Source organism: Canis lupus, chromosome 16 (genome assembly GCF_003254725.2).
Source record: "Canis lupus dingo isolate Sandy chromosome 16, ASM325472v2, whole genome shotgun sequence".
Taxonomy (NCBI): Eukaryota; Metazoa; Chordata; class Mammalia; order Carnivora; family Canidae; genus Canis; species Canis lupus.
Genome location: NC_064258.1, coordinates 27,220,744 through 27,245,182, shown reverse-complemented (window position 1 = coordinate 27,245,182; position 24,439 = coordinate 27,220,744). Strand labels below are relative to the sequence as shown.

Sequence of the window (24,439 nt, the reverse complement as noted above, 5' to 3'; positions counted from 1 at the left end):
CTTTTTAAATAAGCACTAAATATTTCAGTCCATGCTCTTCTTGCTCTCATTAATTTAGAATAATGATCTAAAGTAATTTTTATCCTTGTACCTCTTTAGTTCCCTCCCCCGCTTTCTGGCTTCTTTCAAGATTTTTCTTCATCTTTGATTATATAAAGTTTGAATTATGATATACTTAGGTGGAAATTTTTGCTTGTTGTTTTCTGAATTTCCTGGATCTATGGTTTGGTGTCTGACCTTAAAAATTCTCAATTATTATTTCTCCAGCTATCTCTTGTTTCTTTTTTTGTCTTCTGGTATTCTCAATGCACATATAATATGTCTTTAATAGCTGTGCCACAGTCCTTAGAATTTCTGGGTTTTTTTTTAAAGATTTTATTTATTTATTCATGAGAGAAAGAGAGAGAGAGAGAGAGCAAGAGGAAGAGACACAGGCAGAGGGAGATGCAGGCTCCATGCAGGGAGCCTGATGTGAGACTTGATCCTGGATCTCCAGGATCATGCCCTGGGCCAAAGGCAGGCACTCAACCACAGAGCTACCCGGGTTGCCCTCTGGGGTTCTTTTTCAGTCTTTCTTTCTCCTTAGTTTTCAGTTTTAGAAGTTTTTATTGAGATATCCTCAAAATCAGAGATTGTCTCTTTAGTCTTGACAAGTATGCTGATTCCATCAGTCATTCTTCATTTCTTTCACAGTTTTATCTCTAGCATTTCTTTTTATATTCTTTCTTAATACTTTCATCTCTCAGCCTATATTGCCCATCTATACTTGCATGCTGCCTGCTTTATCCATTAGAGCCCTTAGCATATTTTAGCTGTTTTAAATTTCTGGTCTGTTAATTCTGACATCTTTGCTTTAGCTGAGTCTGATTCTGGTGTTTGCTCTGTTCAAGTTGTGTTTTTGTTTTGTTTTGTTTTTGTTTTTGCTTTTTTGTATGCCTTGTGGTTTTTTCTTGGTAGCTAGACATGATATACCAAATAAAAGGAACTGCTAATAATGTATTGGCAAGTTGGAAAGGTGGGGTGTAGAATTCTGTAGTCATATAATAATGAGCCTATGCCTCTGGTCTGTGAATTTCACAAGTACTTCTAAGTTTCTTCCTTCTCTAGGTGGGACAGGGGAGTTGGGCATTTCCCTTTCCCTATGTCTGTTAGGCTCTGAATAAAACTCAATAATTTTAGCCTCTGGTAAAATAGTTTCCCTTTAAGTTAGGCGTTATTAAGAAGAACAGAATACTCCTATTACTTCAAAACTGGTTCCTTTTCCCTTCCACCTGCTGTAAGTACAGGCAATTTTTCTCCTACATTCACTGTAAGAATCTGGTTGATCTCCTGGATGTAAAACTCACAGAAGTAGAGTTTCCCTCCCCCTAAATTTTCTAACTCTAAATTGAGCCTCAAGTCCTACATCAATGACAGTTTAATTTTTTCTACCCTGGTACTAATTCCCACGTGGGTTTCTATTCTGATAAATTGTGATTCTGTGAATTTGCCTGTCTATGTCTCTAAATTTGGAGGTGATAGCTTGTCCTGTGATCTCACCTTTCTGATGGATATAAGAATTGTTAATTTTTGGTTTATTCATCTTTTTAGTTATTAGAGTGGGTTGGTAACCCTCAAACTCCTCACATGCCAGACCAGGAACTGGTTTTCTGTGTTTGTTCTCACAAAAATTTTAAATAGTGGGTCTCTGCTGCTCTAGCTAGAGATATAAATTGGGCATATGTAAGTGGAAAGTTTATTAAAATAAACTTTTCTGAAAACACAGTGAAAACTGCTGAAAATGAAAACTTCACAGAAATCTTCCAGTGTATGACAGCCAACCCACTCAATCAATTTCTGTATAAATACAGAGATTTAATCATTTGGCATTCCAAATACTAAGTAACTATATGATGGGTTGACTGTTAATGACACTGGCATTGAGTGAGTTGGCCTCGGCAAACTGTCTTTCTGTGGATTGCCTTCCAGAATATTAGCATAAAGTAAAAATCACACAATAGGGGGATCCCTGGGTGGCTCAGTGGTTCAGCGCCTGCCTTCGGCCCAGGGCATGATCCTGGAGTCCCGGGATCGAGTCCCACATTGGGCTCCCTGCATGGAGCCTGCTTCTCCCTTTGCCTGTATCTCTGCGCCCCCCTCTGTCTCTCATGAATAAATAAATAAAATCTTTCTTAAAATCACACAATATTAGAATAATAAGGGAAAAACAGATTGTAGTGTATAGTTAGTAAGTTAAAAAAAACTCACACTTGAATACAAGTGTAAATCATTATCCAAATTAAAAATATTTTCTGTTGAAAACTTTCTTTCAGGGTTCACAAATCTAAATATGCCAAGAGAGACTCATTTGGTATATAAACAAGACTCATTTGGTATATAACCATAGACATTAAACAGTTGTGTTGCCGTTGACACACCTAGTTAATTATGTTTTTTTATTTAGATTATTCTTTTAAATGTCTCTGTGCATGCATGTATGTTTGTATACGTATATGTTCACTGAAATGACCAATGTTATCGCATTTTTTTTCTTGTTATCAATCTACCATGTATCATTACTACATTGTTTATTCTAGACACATTTAATCATGCAGAGCTATATTAATATACACATGTATTCTTTGGTGTTAGTTAGCAAGAGCTCAGAACTATACTTGGCACATAAAAAGAACTCAAATATTTACTGAATGTATATCTATCCATTTATCTATCTCTTAATATTAACTAGATAGATACATATAATGTATCATACTTTTATGTATCTTACTTTTTTCATTTAACAATGCTTTATTTGATGTTTCCAATACGTAGATATAGATTTAATAAGTATCTTTGTATATGTATATCCTTGCAAGCTAGTACTTATATTGCTGTGGAAAGATCACCAGAAGTGTGACTACTTGGTTGGAGTATATATTTAAATTTTAATGATAGATTTATTAAAGCCAAATTATCTTTCACAATGCCAAAGCACTTTTAATTTTACTTACAATGTAAAAAAAACTACCTCTTCCCCCTCTCCCTTATCCCCAATCCTCTTGAGCAATGAGTGTTACAAATATTACCTTTGAACACTCTGGGCATGTCAAAGAGAACTTATCTGGAGACTAAATTTGTCCAAGAGGGCAATTGCTGAAGTAATGACAATGCAAGTTTTCACTCCTTCAAATTTCCAGGTATTGCTTATTTTCTTTCTTCATGATGAAAGTACTTCTTATTTATCTTGAAAGACTTGGAAAATTTAGAAACCTAAAGTAAAAAGCAAAAAATTAACATTTTTTTTATAATACAGACATAACTCTTCTCCTTCAAGCTTCATTTCTTTGTCCATGTGTATATATGTGTTCAAATGTGTGTGTAAATGTATTTAATCATCAAATATGTTCATGTATGAGAGGACAGCCTCATTCATTTAATCATTGATTCAACTAAGAAGACATGGTACTATGTATAGAGGGTAATACCATGCTTTTTCTACCCAAAGCATTTTTACTCCTAAGAATTTTTTTTAAGATTTTATTTATTTATTCATGAGAGACACAAAGAGAAAGAGAGGCAGGGACACAGGCAGAGGTAGAAATAGGCTCCATGCAGGGAGCCCGACGTGGGACTCAATCCCAGGTCTCCAGGATCACACCCTGGGCTAAGAGTTTTTCCATGTTTTATACATTGCCTAAAAATTATTTTAGAAAATACTACATAAATTTATTTATTTTAACCATTCCCATATGTTAAATATCATATGATGTTTGATTTTTCATTATTATTGAACTTTGCATTGATGAGAAATTTGTATATAAACATTTGTAAGCATTATTGTTATTTCTGTGGGACAGATTTCCAGAAGTGGATTGTAGAGTTTAAGAGGGTAATCTCTTTAAGATAACCATGTGTTGATCAGAAAACCATTCCTAATAGTATAATTGTTAGATTGTAAGTAGTCCTATTTTTAACTTTTTGAGGAACCTCTATACTGTTTTCCAGAGTGGCTGCCAACACTTTGCATTCTCACCAACAAGGCAAGAGGGATCCTTTTTCTCCACATCCTTGCCAATACCTGTTATTGCTTGTGCTGTTGATTTTTGCCATTATGACAGGTGTGAGGTGATACTCCATTGTAGTTTTGATTTGTATTTCCCTGATAAGGGATGTTGAGCATCTTTGCATGTGTCTGTTGGCCATCTGTATGTCTTCTTTGGAAAAAGGTCTATTCATGTCTTCTGCCAATTTTTAAATTGGATTATTTTTTTGACTGTTGAGTTTTCTAGGCTCTTTTTATATTTTGAATACTAACTTTTTTATCAGATATGTCATTTGCAAATATCTTTCCCCATTCCATAGGTTGTCTTCTAGTTTTGTTGATTATTTCCTTCACTGTACAGAAGATTTTTATTTTGATAAAGTCCCAGTAGTTTATTTTTGCTTTTGTTTCCCTTGCTTCAGGAGACATTAATGTAGAAGGAAGTTGCTACCGCTGGTGTCAAGGAGGTTACTGCCTATATTCTCTAGGATTTTGATGGTTTCCTGTCTCACATTTAGGTCTTCAATTCATTTTGAGTTTATTTTTGTTTATGATGTAAGAAAGTGGTCCTGTTTCATTCTTTTACATATTACTTTTTAGTTTTCCAACATCATTTGTTGAAGAGACTGCCTTTTTCCCCATTGGATATTCTTCCCTGCTTTGTCAAAGATTAATCGGCCATAGAGTTGTGCTTTCACTTCTGAGTTTTCTATTCTGTCACATTGATCTGTGTATCTATTTTTCTATACTATACTATACTGTACTATACTATACTATACTATACTATACTATACTATACTATACTATATGGTACTAGTATTGATCACTGCAGCTTTGTAATATAACTAGAAGTCCAGAATTGTTAAGCCTGTGGCTTTGCTTTTCTTTTTCAAGGTTGCTTAGGCCATTTGAAGTCTTCTGTGATTCCATACAAATTTTAGGATTGTTTCTTCTAGCTTTGTGAAAAATGCTATTGGTACTTTTTTTAAAGATTTATTTATTTATTTATTTATTTGAGAGAGAGAGAGAGAGAGAAAGCATGCATTTGAGCAGGGAGGGAGGAAAGAAAGAGGAGAAGAGAGAATCTCAAGCATGGCAATTGAAGCAGGGCTCAATCCTACAACCCTGAGATCATGACTTGAAGCAAAATCAACAGACACTTAACCAACTGGTGCACCCAGGTGTCCCAAAATGCTGTTGGTATTTTGATAGGGATTGCATTTAATGTGTAGATTGCTTTGGCTAGGATAGACATTTTAGCAATATTTGTTCTTTCAATCCATGAGCATAGAATATATTTTCCAGTTCATTTGTCATCTTCAATTTCTTTCATCAGTTTTTCATAGCTTTCAGAGTACAGGTCTTATGCCTCTTTGATTAGGTTTATTCCTAGATATCTTATTGTTTTTAATACAGTTGTAAATGGGATTGAGTCCTTGATTTCTATTTCTGTTGCTTCATTATTGGTGTATAGAAATGCAACAGATTTCTATATTTTGATTTTGTATCTGTGACTTTACTGAATTCAGCAATGATACTGAGTATTTACCCAAAGACTACAAAAACACTAACTCAAAGGATATATGCGCCCCAGTATTTATAGCCACATTACGTATAATTAAATAGCCAAATTATGGAAACTGCCCAAGTATCCAGTGACTACTGAATGGTTATTTATTTTATGCTAGATATTATATTGTAGAATGTAAGGTTTTGTTGTTTTCCTTTAAGATTGCTGTACATTGTGGTTGGGGGGCAGTTAAGTTACTTGCAAAACAGTTTGATCAAGACTTGTTTTTAAACTTTGATAAGGAAGATTTAGAAATATCTTTTTCTCTAGGGTAAATTCACTGCTACTAGTAAAGACTTTTCTGGGGCTTCTACTGAATGTTTCAAGTCTTCTAGTTTAGTAAGTGCATGAACAGAAATGAATGTGCAAACATTATTAAATTTCCTATATTCTAAATGTAATGGGAAAAGATCCCTAATAACACTAAAAACTAACTATGGAATATGGAGAAATAATTTTAAGAAGAAATATTTACATCACATGAAGAAAACCACAAAACTTTCCTGAAAACAATATCAAAGATTTGAATAAACAATACAAGAAAGAATAATTAGAAAACTTGGTATAGCTAATATTAACATTTAGTTAATTTTTACCAACTGCTATAAAACACTACTAATGAATGAATTTTATATATACAAAAAACCCTAGATTAAAAATCTAATAGGGGCACCTGCATGGTTCAATCAGTTAAGCGTCTGCCTTCAGCTCGAGTTATGATCTCTGGGTCCTGGGATCCAGCCCCGGGAATTGGACTCCTGGCTCAGCAAGGAGTCTGCTTCTCCCTCTACCCCACTTCTTGCCCCCAGCTTGTTTTCTCTCTCTCTTTCTGTCTCTATCTCTCCGTGTCTGTCAAATAAATAAATAAAATCTTTTTTAAAAAATCAAAAAAAAAAAAAGGCAAACAAAACACAACCCAATCTTGGTGAAGGGAAGTGGGGAAGGGTAAAATGCTTATTTGTAAGTGCAAATACTTCAGGCTACCACATAATGTCACTGAACTTGGAGATAGGAAGAGATGTGCACGATCAGCTCTGGAGATGGTACTAGCTGGCTCCAGGATATCACTGAATGTGTCTCATTTTCATTAATATTTAAGGGTATGTTTCTGAAATCGCAAACCAAGTTTTCAGGTGAATATTTGAAAGTGTTAAATTTCTTAATGTAAATTCTACAAGCCTCTATAGCTTTTTAATAAACTGTGTGTGTGTGCTTGTGTGTGCATTAGAAACCAAACATTTGATTTGTAGGATTATCTCTGTAAATAAATAAAATTATACTAAATGAAAATACACAGGTAGGCTTGATGATCTATCTGATAATTTTACTTTTTATGAAAAAATAGTTTAAAATGATTATTTAAGTTTTTAAAAATGATCCTAGGTATGCACTTCCCAAGGAACGTGCCATTGTTTTGATGGCTACCAGCCTCCATATTGTCAAAGGCGTGGCAGAGAAGCTTCTAGTTTGTCTGGGAAACAGGGCAAGTATCTAATATCTTTATATATTCAGTTAATAAATTCCCAAATTGCTTATCTTCACAAAAGCAGTTAGATTTTTGCCACCTAGAAGTCAATATTTGCAATTAAATAGTCTTCTGTTCAAGAAATGAAAAGCAAATATGTCTTCTTAATATTATTCTTTTAATATTAATTATCAATATCATGATTAAAACTGAGAGTATCTCTTATAATTTGTATTGACTGATATCATTGACCTTCTCCTTTAGGATATCCTGTAAATTTGTGGGATAACCTTGCAATTATATAATCCCACATTATGTATCATTGAAGTTTTTGGGTCCAACTTATAGTGCTATAGTGAGATTTTGCTATAGCTTCTGTATAATGTAGAATACATTGGAACTTTCTGGAACTTATTTTATAATTTTTTAGAATGGGAGGTTGTAGAGATAATTCTAAGTATTATGATTCTATTATTATTTTTCCATGTTCCTTGAATAACAACAAAAATTAAGAACGTTGTAATTGGTTTGCTGCAGCTTAAAAATAAAAGTAGTGGCTTATTTTTTTAATTCTGATTTAAATGTATTTTTATTTTTAGGTTTAACCATGGAAAGTGCTTTTAGAAAGGCTGAAAAGAACCGGTGGCTTCTAGGTTTCTACATTGCTTTACCTGTTCTCATCATAGTAACCATAATAGCTGTTTCATGGAATAGTTCGAAAAAGTGGTTCAACAAGGAAGAGGAATCCCTAAGTAGCGAGTAATCGAATTTGTGTTCCAAAATTAAACTTTAGTACCATTTGACTCTAATCATATATAAGGCAGTATCATGAGCAGCAACTACACATTTTACAGAAATTTTGAGTACTATGTAAATATCTCATTTAATTTTGTGGGATAGTTTTGAATATCCCCATTTTAAAGACGCAAAAATTTTGGAGTATAGATAGTTTAAATAATTTGCCAAAGTCATTGCCTTGGAAATTGATAGAGGAAGAACTCAAATGTATCTTTTTTCTATTGCTTTCAAATACTTTAATGGTTCTCAAAGTGTGTTCTGTGTTGCCTACAGGAGAAGCACAGAAATATTTATTAGAAAAGCAAATTCCTAGGCCTTATCACAGATAAAATATTTCAATGTTTGTTGATGCTTCATGTAAGAAATAACTTTGAAAATTATCTATGGGTAAAGTATTCAGAAGGCAAATTTATAATTTAGATTTTAGCATATGTTTTAAATTTTTTTAGAGACAGTGAGCATGCATACAAGCAGGGGTAAGGGGCTTGCGCAAAGAGAGAGTCTGAAGGAGATTCCACTCTGAGCCTAGAGTCTGATAGGGGACTCAATCTTATGACCCTGAAATCATGACCCAAGGCAAATTGAGAGTCAGATGCTTAATGGACTGAACCACCCAGGCACCTGAGCATTATTAATTTTTTAAAAATAATTCAAACACAAAGAGAACACAGTAAGAAATTCTCATTTGCCCACCTGGAAAAAAACAATGTTAATATTTTTCTTGGTTCTTTTATGAAATAATCCATTGCATTTACAGCTGCAATCCCCTTCTAGGATTATCTCTTTGTCTGCAGAGAACAACCTCTACACTGAAAGTTGATGTGTATTACATATTCCTGCTATGTATGGCTGTATCAGTGTGCCAAATCTGGAATTGTATTTTATTTATTTTATTTTGGAATTATATATAATTTTAAATATTTATACTTTCTTTATAGGTACATTTCCTCTTCTAATTATAATTTTGTTTCTGTGTTTTTTTTTCCCTTTCTCATGAGCAGTCTTCTCAGAGGTTTTTATATTTTATTGGTAATTTGAAAAATATAACTTTGAGATTTGTTGAGATCTCTGTATTTCCTTAGTGTTTATTATCCTTGAGTTTTGCTCTTTCTCCTTTCTGCTCTCTTTACTTCTGCTCTGTTTTAATTCTAGCTTTCTTGAGTCTAATGCTCTTTTTTTTTTTAGAATTAATTTTCCATCTTATTTCCAGCATATGCTTTTAAAGCTAAAATTTTCCCTTTTACATATCATTTCATGTATACTCTTCAGTTTTTAATATGTAGTTGACATTCAGTTCAAAAAATCAGAAATATCAATGGGCAGCCCAGGTGGCTCGGTCGTTTTAGCCCAGGGTGTGATCCTGGAGACCCAGGATCGAGTCCCACATTGGGCTCCCTGCATGGCGCCTGCTTCTCCCTCTGCCTGTGTCTCTGCCTCTCTCTCTCTCTGTATCTCTCATGAGATACATGTCCAATTTTCTCAACACCATTTACTGAAGACAGTCTTTTTTCCATTGGATATTCTTTTTTTTTAATATTTTATTTATTCATGAGAGATACAAAGAGAGAGAGAGAGGCAGAAACACAGGCAGAGGGAGAAGCAGGGTCCATGCAGGGAGCCCGATGTGGGACTCAATCCCGGGACTTCAGGATCAGTCCCTGGGCCGAAGGTGGCACTAAACCACTGAGCCACCAGGGCTGCCCTCCATTGGATATTCTTTCCTGCTTTGTCAAAGATGAATTGACCATTGAGTTGAGGGTCCATTTCTGTGTTTTCTATTTTGTTTCTTTGATCTATGTGTCTCTTTTTGTGCCAGTACCATACTGTCTTGATGATCACAGTTTTATAATACAGCTTGAAGTCAGGCATCGTGATGCCCCCAGCGTTGGTTTTCTTTTTCAATACTCTTTTGGCTATTCAGGGTCTTTCCTGGTTCCATAAAATCTTAAGATTATTTGTTCCGACTCTGTGAAGAAAGTCCATGGTATTTTAGTAGGGATTGCACTGAATGTGTAAATTGCCCTGGGTAGCATAGACATTTTCACAATATTAATTCTTCCAATCCATGAACATGGAATGTTTTTGCATCTCTTTGTGTCTTCCTCAATTTCTTTCAGAAGTGTTCTGCAGTTTTTAGGGTATATATCCTTTACCTCTTTGGTTATGTTTATTACTAGGTCTCTTACCCTTTTGGGTACAATTTTAATTGGATTGATTCCTTAATTTCTTTCTCTAGTCTCATTGTTAGTGTACAGTAATACCACTTATTTCTGTGCATTGGTTTCGTATCCTGCCATATTGCTGGATAGCTATATGAGTTCTAGCAATCTTGAGGTGGAGTATTTTGGGTTTTCTACATACAGTATCATGTCATCTGCAAAGAGGGTGAGTTTGACTTCTTTCTTTAGGGGATCCCTGGGTGGCTCAGTGGTTTAGCACCTGCCTTCAGCCCAGGGCGTGATCCTGGAGCCCCAGGATCAAGTCCCGCATTGGTCTCCCTGTATGGAGCCTGCTTCTCCCTCTGCCTGTGTCTCTGCCTCTCTCTCTCTCTGTATCTCTCATGAATAAATGAATAAAATCTCAAGATTCCAAGAGTTATTCCTCTTGGTTTCTGAGTGTATTTTGTTCTGGAGGTTATAAGGTGTGTAATTCCAAAATTGTGTAAACCAGCAAAACTTACATAGAGAAAGAACAGAAACTACAGAATGAAATCAAGGAAATAGGGTAGAATGAAAAGGAAGAAAACATAATCTTAGAGTCAACCAACAGAGTATTCTACTTGGTTCTGAGTGTATTTTGGTCCATTTGTTAGAAGGTACTAACTTTCACCTTTATAAAACAAAACAGAACAGGAAAAATAAAAAACAAAACCCCCAAACCCATAACTTGCATATCTACCAAAATTAAATGGAATACCTTGAAAGGAATCCAAAAATGAAGAATATATCTCAGATGTGTAATTGTAGAAGTATGAAAATCAAAAAGGAAAAAAATGTAAAAACAAAGAGTGGGTAAAATATTGTGGTCTGATTCTCAAGTGTCTGTCGGAGGTGGAGAGGATAGAGATGCCTCACCCCTTGCCAGGTGGCCAGGCTCAGTGTGAGCTGTTTGTCCTGTGATGCCTTTCTTCCCTAGAGGCCGCACCTCTCCCAGGTGAAAGGAGAAAAGACAAAAGTAAGACATGATGGTGTCCAGATCTCCAGCCCCAGAGCCAAGAGCTCCCACGTGTACTGAACCGCAATCTCTCAGTGCACACTGACCTAGATCCTTCTGAGGGCAGGCACGGGGGTACTGATTCGTACAAATTGAATGCTGCCTACTGGCGGGAGAGCTTTCACTGTCTTGTGCCCTCCCAGGTGCCGCCTCTCCAGGGGACAGAGGATAGCCCACTCCTGTGTGCTGCTGGACTCTCAGGGCAGAGAGAGCTCAGCTGCTGGACTTCAAAACTTGGTCTGCCTCAGCCCGGGTGGCTCGGCAATTTAGTGCTGCCTTCAGCCCAAGGCATGATCCTGGAGACCCAGGATCCAGTCCCACGTCAGGCTCCCTGCAGGAGCCTGCTTCTCCCTCTGCCTGTGTCTCTGCCTCTCTCTCTCTCTGTGACTCTCATGAATAAATGAATAAAATCTTAAAAAAAAAAAAAACTGGCCTGCCTCTCCCAGATGCCCTTGGAGGGTTGCTGCCTTCTAGCCATTTGCCTAGGACCTAGGAGGCTTAAGTCCCACAATTGGACCATGGTTTGCCAGTGAGCTTTCTCCCTGGCGCCCCCATTCTTACTTTGTCTCTGGGAATATTGAGACTGCACTGCCCCTCCTGCAAGTCTGCCCTATTTCCCCACTGTGCAGTTTTCAGGCAGGGAAGACTCTCTCAGGAGCAGATTTCCAAAGTTCCTGATTGTGCGCTGCACTGCTCTCCTGCAGTGGCTTACTGAGGCTCCCTCCCCTTGCCATTTATCTTCTGATATATCCCCTCAGTTTCTCTTCAGACTCCTACCTTGTAGGAAGTGATCACTTTTCTCTCTGTAGCATCCCACTTGCTCTCTCTCTACATCTCAGGTTGAATTCATAGGTGTTCAGGATGGTTTGAAAACTATCTAGATAAATTTGGGGTACCATTGAAATGAGGACCATTATTCTTATGACATGCTTCTTGCCATCTTGCCTCTCCCAATTGCATATTATCTTTTTGTCATTAATAATTTTACCTTAAATTCTATTCTCACTGATTTATATTGCTATACTAACTTGCTCTTTGAAATTTAGACTTGCCTAGTATATCTTTTTTCATCCTTTATTCTCAATCTTTCTTTGTTTTTAGTTGGTATCTTATAAACAGTCTTTATATGGGACACAATAATGGAGTTTGCTATGCATGTATGTTTAACATATGGTGACAAGGAGAGCTAGGTTCTTATCTCACTGAGTTGAAGAATGAATCTCGTGGGCAATGTAGAGTGAGTAAAGTGATAGAAGCTTATTAAACAAAGATACAGGGGAAGCTCTCAGAAGTGAGAGGGGTCCTGACAGGGTTGCCAATGAAGGCTTTTTGGCAGGCCTTTTATTGAGAACCTAACCAGTAAGCCCACGGTGTTTAGATTTTTTTGTGCTTTCTTGAGTGGTTGGCATACAGCTGGTTTTGGGTCTGGTGAGTTTCTGTGATTACTTGGTAACCATCACAGGGAAATAGATACTTTTTAACATTTTGGACTTAGAGTACCAGGTTTACTTTTATTTATTTTTTCTCTGTTTTTGGTACTTTATCTCTGTTCCCTTGGGATTGGTAGGAGCCTGACTCTGGGGCCTCTCGGTATTCTTGGGATTTATGGGATCTCAGAGATTTATGAGAGACTGACTCTGGGCCTTTCCCTTATCTTTTCCTGCCTAACCTCATCTGTCCCTAACTCAGTGGCATATATTTAGACTGAAAATTGCCATTTTATTTTTTCTTACTTACATTTTTTTGCTTACATATTTTCTTTTTTTTAAAATTTTTTTTATTGGTGTTCAATTTACCAATATACAGAATAACCCCCAGTGTCCGTCACCCGATCACTCCCATATTTTCTTTTTTGTCCCTAAATCTATTCTCTTTATTGTTTTTTTCTGCTTTTTTCTATTACTTTGCACATTTTTATATTTTTTAAAAATGATTTTCTTTAAATTTTAGTATTTATAACTATAAAGTTAATGTTATACAATGTCTAAATTTAATAATTATATATCTCATAACACTAGCCTCTCTTCTTCCATTTGTTTGTAGTTTGGCTCTTCACTTTACCCCACATAAGTTAGTGTTGTTTTGTTATTATTATGTTTAGTCAGCACTTGGTAGGATTACCTATTATATTTCTCAGGTCTTTGTTTACTATTTCTCTCTTTTAAACTATTTGTTCTTAAATAATTTAAGAAATATAAAAAGTTGCAAAAATAGCACAGTTTCCTTATACCCTTCGTTTGAGTTTTACCAATGATAACATCTTACATTAACATAGTGCCTTTTCACAGCTAGGGAATTGGTAGTGGTATAATATTGTTAATTAAACTATAGACTGTATTCATATTCAGCATTTACATGAAATCATTTAGTGCTCATTTTTGAGAATGTGTGTGTATGTACATGTAGTTTTATGAAATTTAATCACATGGCTTGTGATATCACAATCATCACCATTCTTCTGGAATCTTGCTTTTTTCATTCTAGGTCAGTTTTATTCTTGGGAAGCATATGTCTTAGTAGTTATTCCAGCGGTGGTCTATGTGTAATAATCTGTTTGACTTATATGCCTGAAAATGGCTTTATTTCATTTTTACTTTTGTATGAGTATAGCATTTTAGGTGAACAATTATATCTCTAAGCCCTTTTGTGATGTGCCCTTGAATTCTAGCACTTACTGTTGATGATGAGATGTCTGTTTGCAGTTTAATTAATTCATTTTTACCTTTATGCTTAAGCTGTATTTATTTAAGTTAGCTTTCCAAGTATTTTTGTCCAAAGTCTTATGTTTCTAAATTATTAGTTGTTCAGTTTATTTATCCAGTTTTGAACTCAGGATAATTTTTAATTATAAAGTTTTCTTCAATTCTAGAAAATTCTCAACATTATCTCTTCAGAGACTGACACCCATTCTATCTTTCTGCAATTCCTGTATTTTAGGGTCTTCAATTCTGGCCTTCTTGGTGGTGATAGCAGTGATGGTTGTTTTCCTTCTCCTCTTCCTCCTTTTTCTTCTTTCCTTTTGACATAGAATTAGTCTTTTAAAAACTGAGTTAGGGAAGTGGGCGGCCCGGCTGGGGGCAGTGCGCTAGGGCAGAAGCTGGAGTTGGTCCCGGGCCAGCAGGGCCGGGAGGTGTGGGAAGGCCCATAAGTGAAATAGAAGAGGGGCCTTCACGCCCTGTGGGAGGAGAAACCCGGCTACACCGGGTGGGAGCTGACTGTGAAGATGGAGGGGCCGGAGCTACTGCTTGACTCCAACATCCGCCTTTGGGTGGTCCTACCCATCGTTATCATCACCTTCTTTGTGGGCACTACGAGTCGATCCTGCTGCAGAGTGACAAGAAGCTCACTCAGGAACAAGTCTCCAACAGTCAAGTCCTAATTCGAAGCAGAGTCCTCAGGGAAAATGGAAAATACATTCCCAAACAGTCTTTCTTGACACGAAAATATTACTTCAACAACCCAGAGGATGGATTTTTCAAAAAAACTAAAAGGAAGGTAGTGCCTCCTTCTCCTATGACTGATCCCACTATGCTCACAGACATGATGAAAAGCAATGTGACAAATGTTCTCCCTATGATTCTTATTGGTGGCTGGATCAACATGACATTCTCTGGCTTTGTCACAACCAAGGTACCATTTCCACTGACTCTCTGTTTTAAGCCTATGCTACAGCAGGGAATTGAACTACTCACATTAGATGCATCCCGCGTGAGCTCTGCATCCTGGTACTTCCTCAGTGTCTTTGGGCTTCGGAGCATTTACTCTCTGATTCTGGGCCAAGATAATGCCGCTGACCAGTCACAGATGATGCAGGAACAGATGACTGGAGCAGCCATGGCCATGCCTGCGGACACCAACAAAGCTTTCAAGACAGAGTGGGAAGCTTTGGAGCTGACGGATCACCAGTGGGCACTAGATGATGTCGAAGAGGAGCTCATGGCCAAAGATCTCCACTTTGAAGGCATGTTCAAAAAGGAATTACAGACCTCTATTTTTTGAAGACCAAGGAGGGATTTGCTGTGTCCGGAACTCAGAGTAGTGGTTAACTTTGTAACTTTGGTTTGAGCTGGAGCTTCTCAGAATAAAATGGAGGATGCATGAAAAAAATAAAAATGAAAATAAATAAAAACTGAGTTATAGTTTACATATAGTAAAATTAAAAATTTTAGTGTGTGTAATTCTATGAGTTTAACAAATATATCCACATACTATGATGACAATAAAGTATAACAATTATATTACCCCCCAAATTCTCTCCAAACCCACCTCCAGCTCCTGGCACTGAAGATCTGTCTTCTTTGCTGTAGTTTTGCCTATATTTTCAGTATTTTGTATAAATGGAGTCATACAGTGTGTAGCCTTTGGAGTCTGCCTTCTTTCCCTTAGCATAATGCATTTGAGATTCACCATGTTGTTTTGTGATAGCTTGTTCTTTTTAAAAATAATAGTTTTATTGAGGTACAATTGACATACAGTAAGTTGTATATGCTTTAAGTGCATAATCTGGTATGTTTTGATAATTTGAAAAGCAACACTCATGAAACTCCTGAAGCCATCACCACAATCAAGATTATGAAGATATCTGTCATGCCTAAAATCTTACTTATGTTCCTTGGTAATCACTACTTCTTTCTCTGCCATCTCCTTTATCCCCACAGTATTGCTGATATGCTTTCTGTCATTACAGTTCAGTTTGCATTTTCTAGGATTTTTATAAATAGAATCATACAGTATGTACTCTTTATTTTTGTCTGATTTATTTCATTCACCATAATTATTATGCAATCCATCCATGCTCTTATGTATATCATAGCTGTATTTTTTTTATTGCTGATAGGCATTCACTTGTACAAATATAGCATAACTTGTTCATCCATTCATCTGTTGATAGATGTATGGGTTGTTTTCAAATTTTAACTGGTATAACTAAAGCTACCATGAACATTTGTATGCAAGTCTCTATGAATATGTGCTTTCTTTATCTTGGGCTAATGCCTTAGAATGAAATGGTAAGGGGATCCCTGGGTGGCGCAGTGGTTTGGCGCCTGCCTTTGGCCCCAGGGTGCAATCCTGGGGGCCTGGGATCGAATCCCACGTTGGGCTCCAGGTGCATGGAGCCTGCTTCTCCCTCTGCCTGTGTCTCTGCCTCTCTCTCTCTCTGTGTGACTATCATAAATAAATTAAAAATTAAAAAAAAAGAATGAAATGGTAAGGTAATATGGTAGGTATGTTTGACTTCTAAAGAAAGAGCTGAACTATTTTTTGAATCAGGTGTACCATTTTATATTCCAGCCACTAATATGTGAGAATTCTAGTTCCTCCACATTCTTGCCAATGCTTGGTATGGTAATATATTTATTTTTTCAATTTTAGCAATTCTGATAGTATGTAGTGGCATCTCGTGGTTTTAATTTGCATTTCTCTAATGACTAATGATATTGTCAGTTGTTTTATGGGGTTATTTGTCATCTGTACCTCTTTTTCTGAGAACTGTGTGTTCAAATCTTTTGCCTACTTTAAAATTAAATAATTAACTAACTTACAGTTCAGAGGTCTTTTACTTATTTATTTTTGTACCTATTATGTCATGATTTATAGGGAATGGGTTCCAGCAACTCAGGCTCCTTTCATTTGGATCTCACAAAATATGCTTCTCTGGGTGGAACAAATTGGTGCTTCAACTGAACCCTTTCTTTTGGGCTTCCTTCTTTTTCTGATCATTTTCCTTCATGTGTTTCAGGAAACTATCTTGGCTTTCAGAATGCTTGCTATACTCATTATGTACATTAATTCTCTTGGCATGGATCTTGCCCTTAATTTTAGCTGGATGTGTGACATTATAGACTCTTGCAGTTTTGCCATGATAACATTTGTAGGACATTCCTTTTTGAACAGTGCCCATTCCCTTGATGTTTATTATATCTTAATTGTAGGCTCACATGTACGTGGCTAAAGGAATGACCCATGTTTTCTAAAAGGCCTAAAGAATGTAGAGCTTGTGCCAATCCTCTTTCCCTTTGTGCTGGTCATTTTGACAAATTGCTAGAAGATGGTAATTCCAGCTGAAAGGCCTCATTTTTAAATTGGCCTATCTTTTTATTACTGAGTTGTTCAGGTCTTGTAGTCATTTTAAAAATGGATTGTTATCTTACTATTGTATTTTGAATGTTTTTTACATAGGAAATGCCTTATTAAATATATGGATTGCAAATATGTAGACTAAGAGTAGTTTCAGGCTTATCTTTTTATTCTTTCAAAAAAGAAAAACTTTAAATTTTTATGAAATCCAATGTATGACTTTCTTTTATAGATTATGACTGATTTTGTATCTAGAAATATTTGCCTAACCAAAATTCATAAAATTATTCTTCTATGTTTCTTCTAAAAGCTTTATAGTTTTAGATTTTGCATATAGACCTATATCCAATTTGAATTCAGGTTTGTATTGGTTAAAAGGTATGAATAGAGTAGCTAGCTGTTTTCTGCATAAGAAAATTGAATTGTTCTAACATGGTTATTTTTTTTGGAATATTTTTTTATTGGAGTTTGATTTGCCAACATATAACATAACACCCAGTGCTCATCCCGTCAAGTGCTCCCCTCAGTGCCGAACCACCCAGTCACTCCATCCCCCTGCCTACCTCCCTTTCCACTACCCCTTGTTCATTTCCCAGAGTTAGGAGTCTCTCATGTTCTGTCACCCGCACTGATATATCCCACTCATTTTTTCTCCTTTCCCCTTTATTCCCTTTCACTATTTTTTATATTCCCAAAAGAATGAGACCATATAATGTTAGTCCTTCTCCGATTGTCTTACTTAACTCAGCACAATACCCTTCAGTTATATCCATGTTGAAGCAAATGGTGGATATTTGTTATTTCTAATGGCTGAGTAATACTCCATTGTATATATAGACACATCTTGCTTATCCATTCATTTTTTGATGGACACCAAGGCTCCTTCCACAGTTTGGCTATTGTGACATTGCTGCTATAAACATCAGGGTGCAGGTGTCCTGCCATTTCACTGCATCTGTATCTTTGGGGTAAATCCCCAGCAGTGTGCAATTACTGGATCATAGGGTGGCTCTATTTTTAACTCTTTGAGGAACCTCCACACAGTTTTCCAGAGTGGCTGTACCAGTTCACATTCGCACCAACAGTGCAAGAGGGTTCCCCTTTCTCCACATCCTCTCCAACGTTTGTTGTTTCTTGTCTTGGTAATTTTCCCCATTCTCACTGGTGTGAGGTGGTATGTCATTGTGCTTTATATTGTATTTCCCTAATGGCAAGTGATGCGAGGCATTTTCTCATGTGCTTGTTGGCCATGTCTATGTCTTCTTTGGTGAGATTTCTGTTCATGTCTTCTGCCTATTTAATGATTGGATTGTTTGTTTCTTTGCTGTTGAATTTAATAAGTTCTCTATAGATCTTGGATACTAGCCCTTTATCTGATATGTCATTTGCAAATATCTTCTCACATTCTGTAGGTTGTCTTTTAGTGTGTTGTTTCTTTTGCTGTGCAGAAGCTTCTTATCTTGATTAAGTCCCAATAATTCATTTTTGTTTCTGTTTCCCTTGCCTTCACACATGTATTTTTGCAAGAAGTTGCTGTGGCCAAGTTCAAAAAGGGTGTTGCCTGTGTTCTCCTCTAGGATTTTGATGGATTATTATCTCACATTTAGATCTTTCATCCATTTTGAGTTTATCTTTGTGTATGGTGTAAGAGAATGGTCCAGTTTCATTCTTCTGCATGTGGATGTCCAATTTTCCCAGCACCGTTTATTGAAGAGACTGTCTTTTTTCCAGTGGATAGTCTTTCCTCCTTTGTTGAATATTAGTTGACCATAAAGTTGAAGGCACATTTCTGGGTTCTCTATTCTGTTTCCATTGATCTATGTGTCTGTTTTTGTGCCAGGACCACACTGCCTTGATGATCACAGCTTTGTAGTACAACTTGAAATCCGGCATTGTGATGCCCCTGGCTCTGGTTTTCTTTTTCAATATTCCCTGGCTATTCAGGGTCTTTTCTGATTCCACACACATCTTAAGATGATTTGTTCCAACTCTCTGAAGAAAGTCCATGGTATTTTGATAGGGATTGCATTAAATGTGTAAATTGCCCTGGGTAGCAATGACATTTTCACAATATTAATTCTTCCAATCTATGAGCATGGGATATTTTTCCATCTCTTGTGTCTTTCTCAATTTCTTTCAGAAGTGTTCTGTAGCTTTTAGGGTGTAGATCCTTTGCCTCTTTGGTCAAATTTATTACTAGGAATCTTATGCTTTTGGGTACAATTTTAAATGGGATTCACTCCTTAATTTCTCTTTCTTTAGTCTCATTGTTAGTATATACGTATGCCACTGATTTCTGGGCATTGGTTTTGTATCCTGCCACACTGCCGAAATGCTATATGAGTTCTAGCAATCTTGGGGTGGGAGTCTTTTGGGTTTTCTACGTACAGTATCATGTGATCTGTGAAGAGGGAGAGTTTGACTGCTTCTTTGCCAATTTGTTTTTTTTTCTTTGCCAATTTGAATGCCTTTTATTTCTTTTTGTTGCCTGATTGTTGTGGCTAGGACTTCTAGTACTATGTTGAATAGCAGTGGTGAGAATGGACATCCCTGTCGAGTTCCTGATCTTAGGGGAAAGGCTCCCAGTGTTTCCCCATTGAGAATGATATTTGCTGTGGACTTTTCATAGATGGCTTTTAAGATGCTAGGACTGTTCCCTCTATCCCTACACTCTGAAGAGTTTTGATCAGGAATGGATGCTATATTTTGTCAAGTGCTTTCCTTGCATCTATTTTTTTTTCAACCTGACCAGATTATTATTATTTTTTAATTTTTAAATAAATTTATTTTGTATTGGTGTTCAATTTGCCAACATATAGAATAACACCCAGTGCTCATCCCCTCAAGTGCCCCCCTCACGCCCATCACCCAGTCACCCCTACCTGCCCACCTCCCTTCCACTACCCCTAGTTCGTTTCCTTTCTCTGCATCTATTGAGAGGGTCATATGGTTCTTGTTTTTCTCTTGTTGATATGATTTATCATGTTAATTGCTTTATGAGTGTTGAACCAACCTTTCATGCCAGGGATAAGTCCCACTTGGTCATGGTGAATATTCTTCTTAATGTACTGTCTTAATGTACTGTTGGATCCTATTGGCTAGCATCTTGTTTAGAATTTTTGCATCTGTATTCATCATGGATATTCATCTCTAATTCTCCATTTTGGTGGGGTCTTGGTCTGGTTTTGGAATTAAGGTGATGCTGGCCTCCTAGAACGAGTTTGGAAGTATTCCATCACTATCTTTCAGAACAGCTTTAGTAGAATAGGCATTGTTTCTTCTTTAAATGTTTGATAGAATTCCCCTGGGAAGCCATCTGGCCTTGAACATTTGTGTCTTGGGAGGTTTTTGTTGACTGCTTCAATGTCCTCGGTTATTGGCCTGTTCAGGTTTTCTTACTCTTCCTGTTCCAGTTTTGGCAGTTTATGGTTTTCCAGAATTGCATCCATTTCTTCTACATTGCCTAATTTCTTGGCGTATAGCTGGTCATAATGTGTTTTTAAAATCATTTGTATTTCCTTGGTATTGGTTGTGAACTCTCCTCTTTCATTCATGATTTTACTAACTTGAATCTTTTTTCTTTTTAGTAAGGCTAGCTAATGGTTTATCTATCTTATTAATTCTTTCAAAGAACCAACTCCTGGTTTTGTTGATCTGTTCTACAGTTCTTCTGGTCTCTATTTCATTGAGTTCTGCTCGAATCTTTATTAAAGTCTCTTCTTCTGCTTGGTGTAAGTTTTATTTGCTTCTTTCTCCAGTTTCTTTAGGTGCAAGGTTAGCTTGTGTATTTGAGTTTTTTCCAATATTTTGAGACATGCTTGTATTGCAGTGTAGTTCCCTCTTAGGACTGCTTTTGCTGTATCCCAAAGATTTTGAATGGTTGTATCTTCATTCTCATTAGTTTCCATGAATCTTTTTAATTCTTCTCTAATTTCCTGGTTGACCCTTTCATCTTTCAGCAGGATGCTCTTTAACCTCCACGTGTTTGAGTTTCTTCCAAATTGCTTCTTGTGATTGAGTTCAAGTTTCAAAGCATTATGGTCTGAAAATATGCAGGGGACAATCCCAATCTATTGGTATCGGTTAAGACCTGATTTGTGACCCAGTATGTGGTCTATTCTGGAGAAAGTTCCATGTGCACTTGGGAAGAATGTGTATTCAGTTGCGTTTGGATGTAAAGTTTTGTAAATATCTGTGAAATCCATCTGGTCCAGTGTATCATTTAAAGCTCTTGTTTCTTTGGAGATGTTGCGCTTAGGAGATTTGTAATTTGCAGAAAGCGCCATGTTGAAGTCTCCCACTATTAGTGTATTATTGCCTCAGTATGTCTTTACTTTTACTTTTTAATTGATCGATATATTTGGCAGCTCCCACATTAGGGGCATAAATATTCATGATTGTTAGGTCTTCTTGTTGGATATATCCTTTAAGTATGATATAGTGTCCCTCGTCATCTCACTACAGTCTTTGGGATAAACTTTAATTTATCTGATATGAAGATTGCTACCCCACCTTTCTTTTGAGGACCATTTGAATGGTAAATATTCTTCAACCTTTCATTTTCAGGCTGTAGGTGTCCTTATGTCTAAAATGAGTCTCTTTTAGACAGCAAATAGATGGGTCTTGCTTTTTTATCTGGTCTGAAACCCTGCATCCTTTGATGGGATCATTTAGCCCATTCACGTTAAGAGCAACTATTGAAAGATATGAATTTAGTGTCATCATAATACCTATTCAATAGTTCCTGTTTTTGTGGATTATTTCTTTGGGCTTCCTCTTCCTTTTACAGAGTCCCCCTTAATATTTCTTGCATAGCTGGCTTGGTGGTCACATATTCTTTCAGTTTCTGCCAATCTTGGAAGCTCTTTATCTCTTCTTTTATTCTGAATGACAGCGTTGGTGGATAAAGTATTCCTGGCTGCATGTTCTTCTCATTTAGGATCCTGAATATTTCCTGTCTGCCTTTCTGGCCTGCCAGGTCTCTCTGGAGAGGTCTGATGTTAATCTAATAGTTCTCCCCATATAGATTAGGGATTTCTTGTCTCTTGCTACTTTAAAGATTTTCTCTTTATCTTTGAAATTTGCAAGTTTCACTATTAAATGTCGAGTTGTTTAACGGTTTTTATTGATTTTACGGGGGATCTCTCTCCTGGATCTGAATGCCTGTTTCCCTCCCCAAGTTAGGGAAGTTCTCAGCTATGATTTGTTCGAATATGCTTTCTGGTCCCTTCTCCCTCTCGTGCCCTCTAGAACCTCAATTAAACATAGATTTTTCCTTCTGAGGCTGTCATTTATTTCCCTGAACCTTTTTCCACAGTCTTTTAATTGTTTTTCTCTTTTTTCCTCAGCTTCCTTCCTTGCCATCAACTTGTCTTCTATGTCACTCACTCTTTCTTCTACCTCGTTAACCCTCATCTTTAGGACCTCCATTTTGGATTGCATTTATTTAATTGATTTTTAATTTCAGCCTGATTAGATCTGAATTCTGCAGTCATGAAGTCTCTTGAATCCTTTATGCTTTTTCCAGAGCCACCAGTAGCTTTATAATTGTGTTTCTGAATTGGCTTTCTGACATTGAACTGTAATTCAAATTCTGTAACTCTGTGGCAGAGTACTGTTTCTGATTGTTTGTTTTATAACATGATTGTTTTTAATTTTTTGTTAAGTTGGATCAGAATAGTCAACACTACAGAGGCCAGTCCTCTTTTGAGTAAATCTACCCAATTCTCCATAAGATGATATTTTAAAATATCATGTCCCTATGTGAGCACAAAATATGTTCAATTTCAAATAATTTTTCACTGGCTTAAATAGCTTCCTCACTTGTGTTCAGCGAACAGCACTTTGCAGAAGACTCAACAGGGACCCTTCTCAGATCTCAGGAGTTCTCTTCGTGGAGTTCTTTCCCTATCCTGCATTTTTCTCTGTGAATTCTAACTGCCTTGCCTTCCCCAGACCCCAAGTTCTATTAGTTCAACTCAGGGAGATTTCTGGGTTTTGCTTGCATGCCTCTGGCTGTGTGATGACGTGGAAACTCCCACCCAGGCAGTAAGAAGGGTCAATCATAGGTCTCACCATTTTTATTCTTTTCTGTCAGATATCACTGTCCTGTGCTGCCTACTATTCAACGTCTGAAAACCACTGTTTCATATTTTGTCTGGATTTTCAGTTGTATTAAGCAGGAGGGTAAACTGAGTATGTTACTCCATTATTATGGTCAGAATTGGAAATACGCCTTTATGATTTGTAACCACATTCATAATTATGTACATCTCACATTGTGTTAGAGTTCTCTTTCATTTCTCCAGTTCTGCCATCACTGTTTCTGTTTTAGGTTTATGGATTTTGTTCTTGTAAAAAACTCTATGGATATTTAAAATATTCTTATATAAACTTTTAAAAATCATTTGTGCTTTTTGGTATGTGAATTAATTGTTTTGCTGTGGCTGTTCACATTAACTCTTAGCAGTTTGTAATCGTAGACTCTTTTGTCTTCAATGTTTATGATTTTCCTATGAGAATTCTGCACGTTTTGTGTTGAAGATAAATACATGTGGATTGTTTCATTTATGCTTCTTTTGTTAAGCAAAAAATATTACACTTTGTGGAAGATTGGGATTCCTATTTCTCCCAGTTATGCATTATTTTTCCCATCTACATATCCTCATTTCTCTGCTGCATTCCAAAGGTCATTGGTCAGAATTTTAATTATCTGTGTTTCATGGGTGGTATGGCTCTTCATGGCTCTCAGGTTTAATTAAGGAAATAACAGTTTCCCTACATGCAAAGGCCTGGAACTTTAACTCCTTCTAAAGAGAAGCTATTAAATCTCTAGCCTGAAAGGTGTTATTACTGGCTTAAATGCCCTTGCAGTGATTCAATTTTAGCTGCTTTTTTAACATTTCAACTCTTAGTTTATTCATTTTAATTAGCACCAGAAGTCTTATTGTTAAACTCAGTTACATATTCAATGTTAGTATTATTGTTTTCAGCACTCCTCTGTGTTATGAGGAATAGAAAGGGGAAATTTCCCTGCCTACTCACTCTACGAGATTGCCTTGAAGCCAGTATGGGTTTTTGAAATTCACAAAATGTAATCAACAAATGAAAGTTAAAAGTTGGGGCATGAAGGTCAGAATCAGGCACTGAGGGTCAAATTTGTATTCTATGTTCAGAAGTGATAAGGAAAAAAGTAAATCTGTGCCTTTTTGATGTCTGTGGAATTTGAAATATGCACTCTGTGGATGAGATAAATGGGTAAATAAGAATATTATTTATTTCCATCTTTGTTTAT

General features: G+C 36.5%; 1 protein-coding gene and 1 pseudogene across 13 annotated transcripts in view; both read left to right on the top strand.

Moving 5' to 3' along the window:
* Window positions 1-24,439, top strand: part of ADAM32 (ADAM metallopeptidase domain 32) — a 182,315-nt gene that overhangs the window by 147,442 nt on the left and 10,434 nt on the right. For 5 of the 13 annotated variants that reach the window (XM_025434901.3, XM_049094840.1, XM_025434610.3 and 2 more), the window contains 2 exons: window positions 6,975-7,074; window positions 7,656-7,815. The exons of 4 other annotated variants lie outside the window; for them this stretch is intronic. In XM_025434901.3, the coding sequence (XP_025290686.1) occupies window positions 6,975-7,074; window positions 7,656-7,815 (260 nt within the window). Of the gene's footprint in view, window positions 1-6,974; window positions 7,075-7,655; window positions 7,816-24,439 lie in introns of those variants that run through there. 4 more of the 13 variants (XR_007402626.1, XM_025434524.3, XM_025434684.3 and 1 more) reach the window with 2 other exon arrangements.
* Window positions 14,276-15,160, top strand: LOC112651844 (ER membrane protein complex subunit 3-like; annotated as a pseudogene).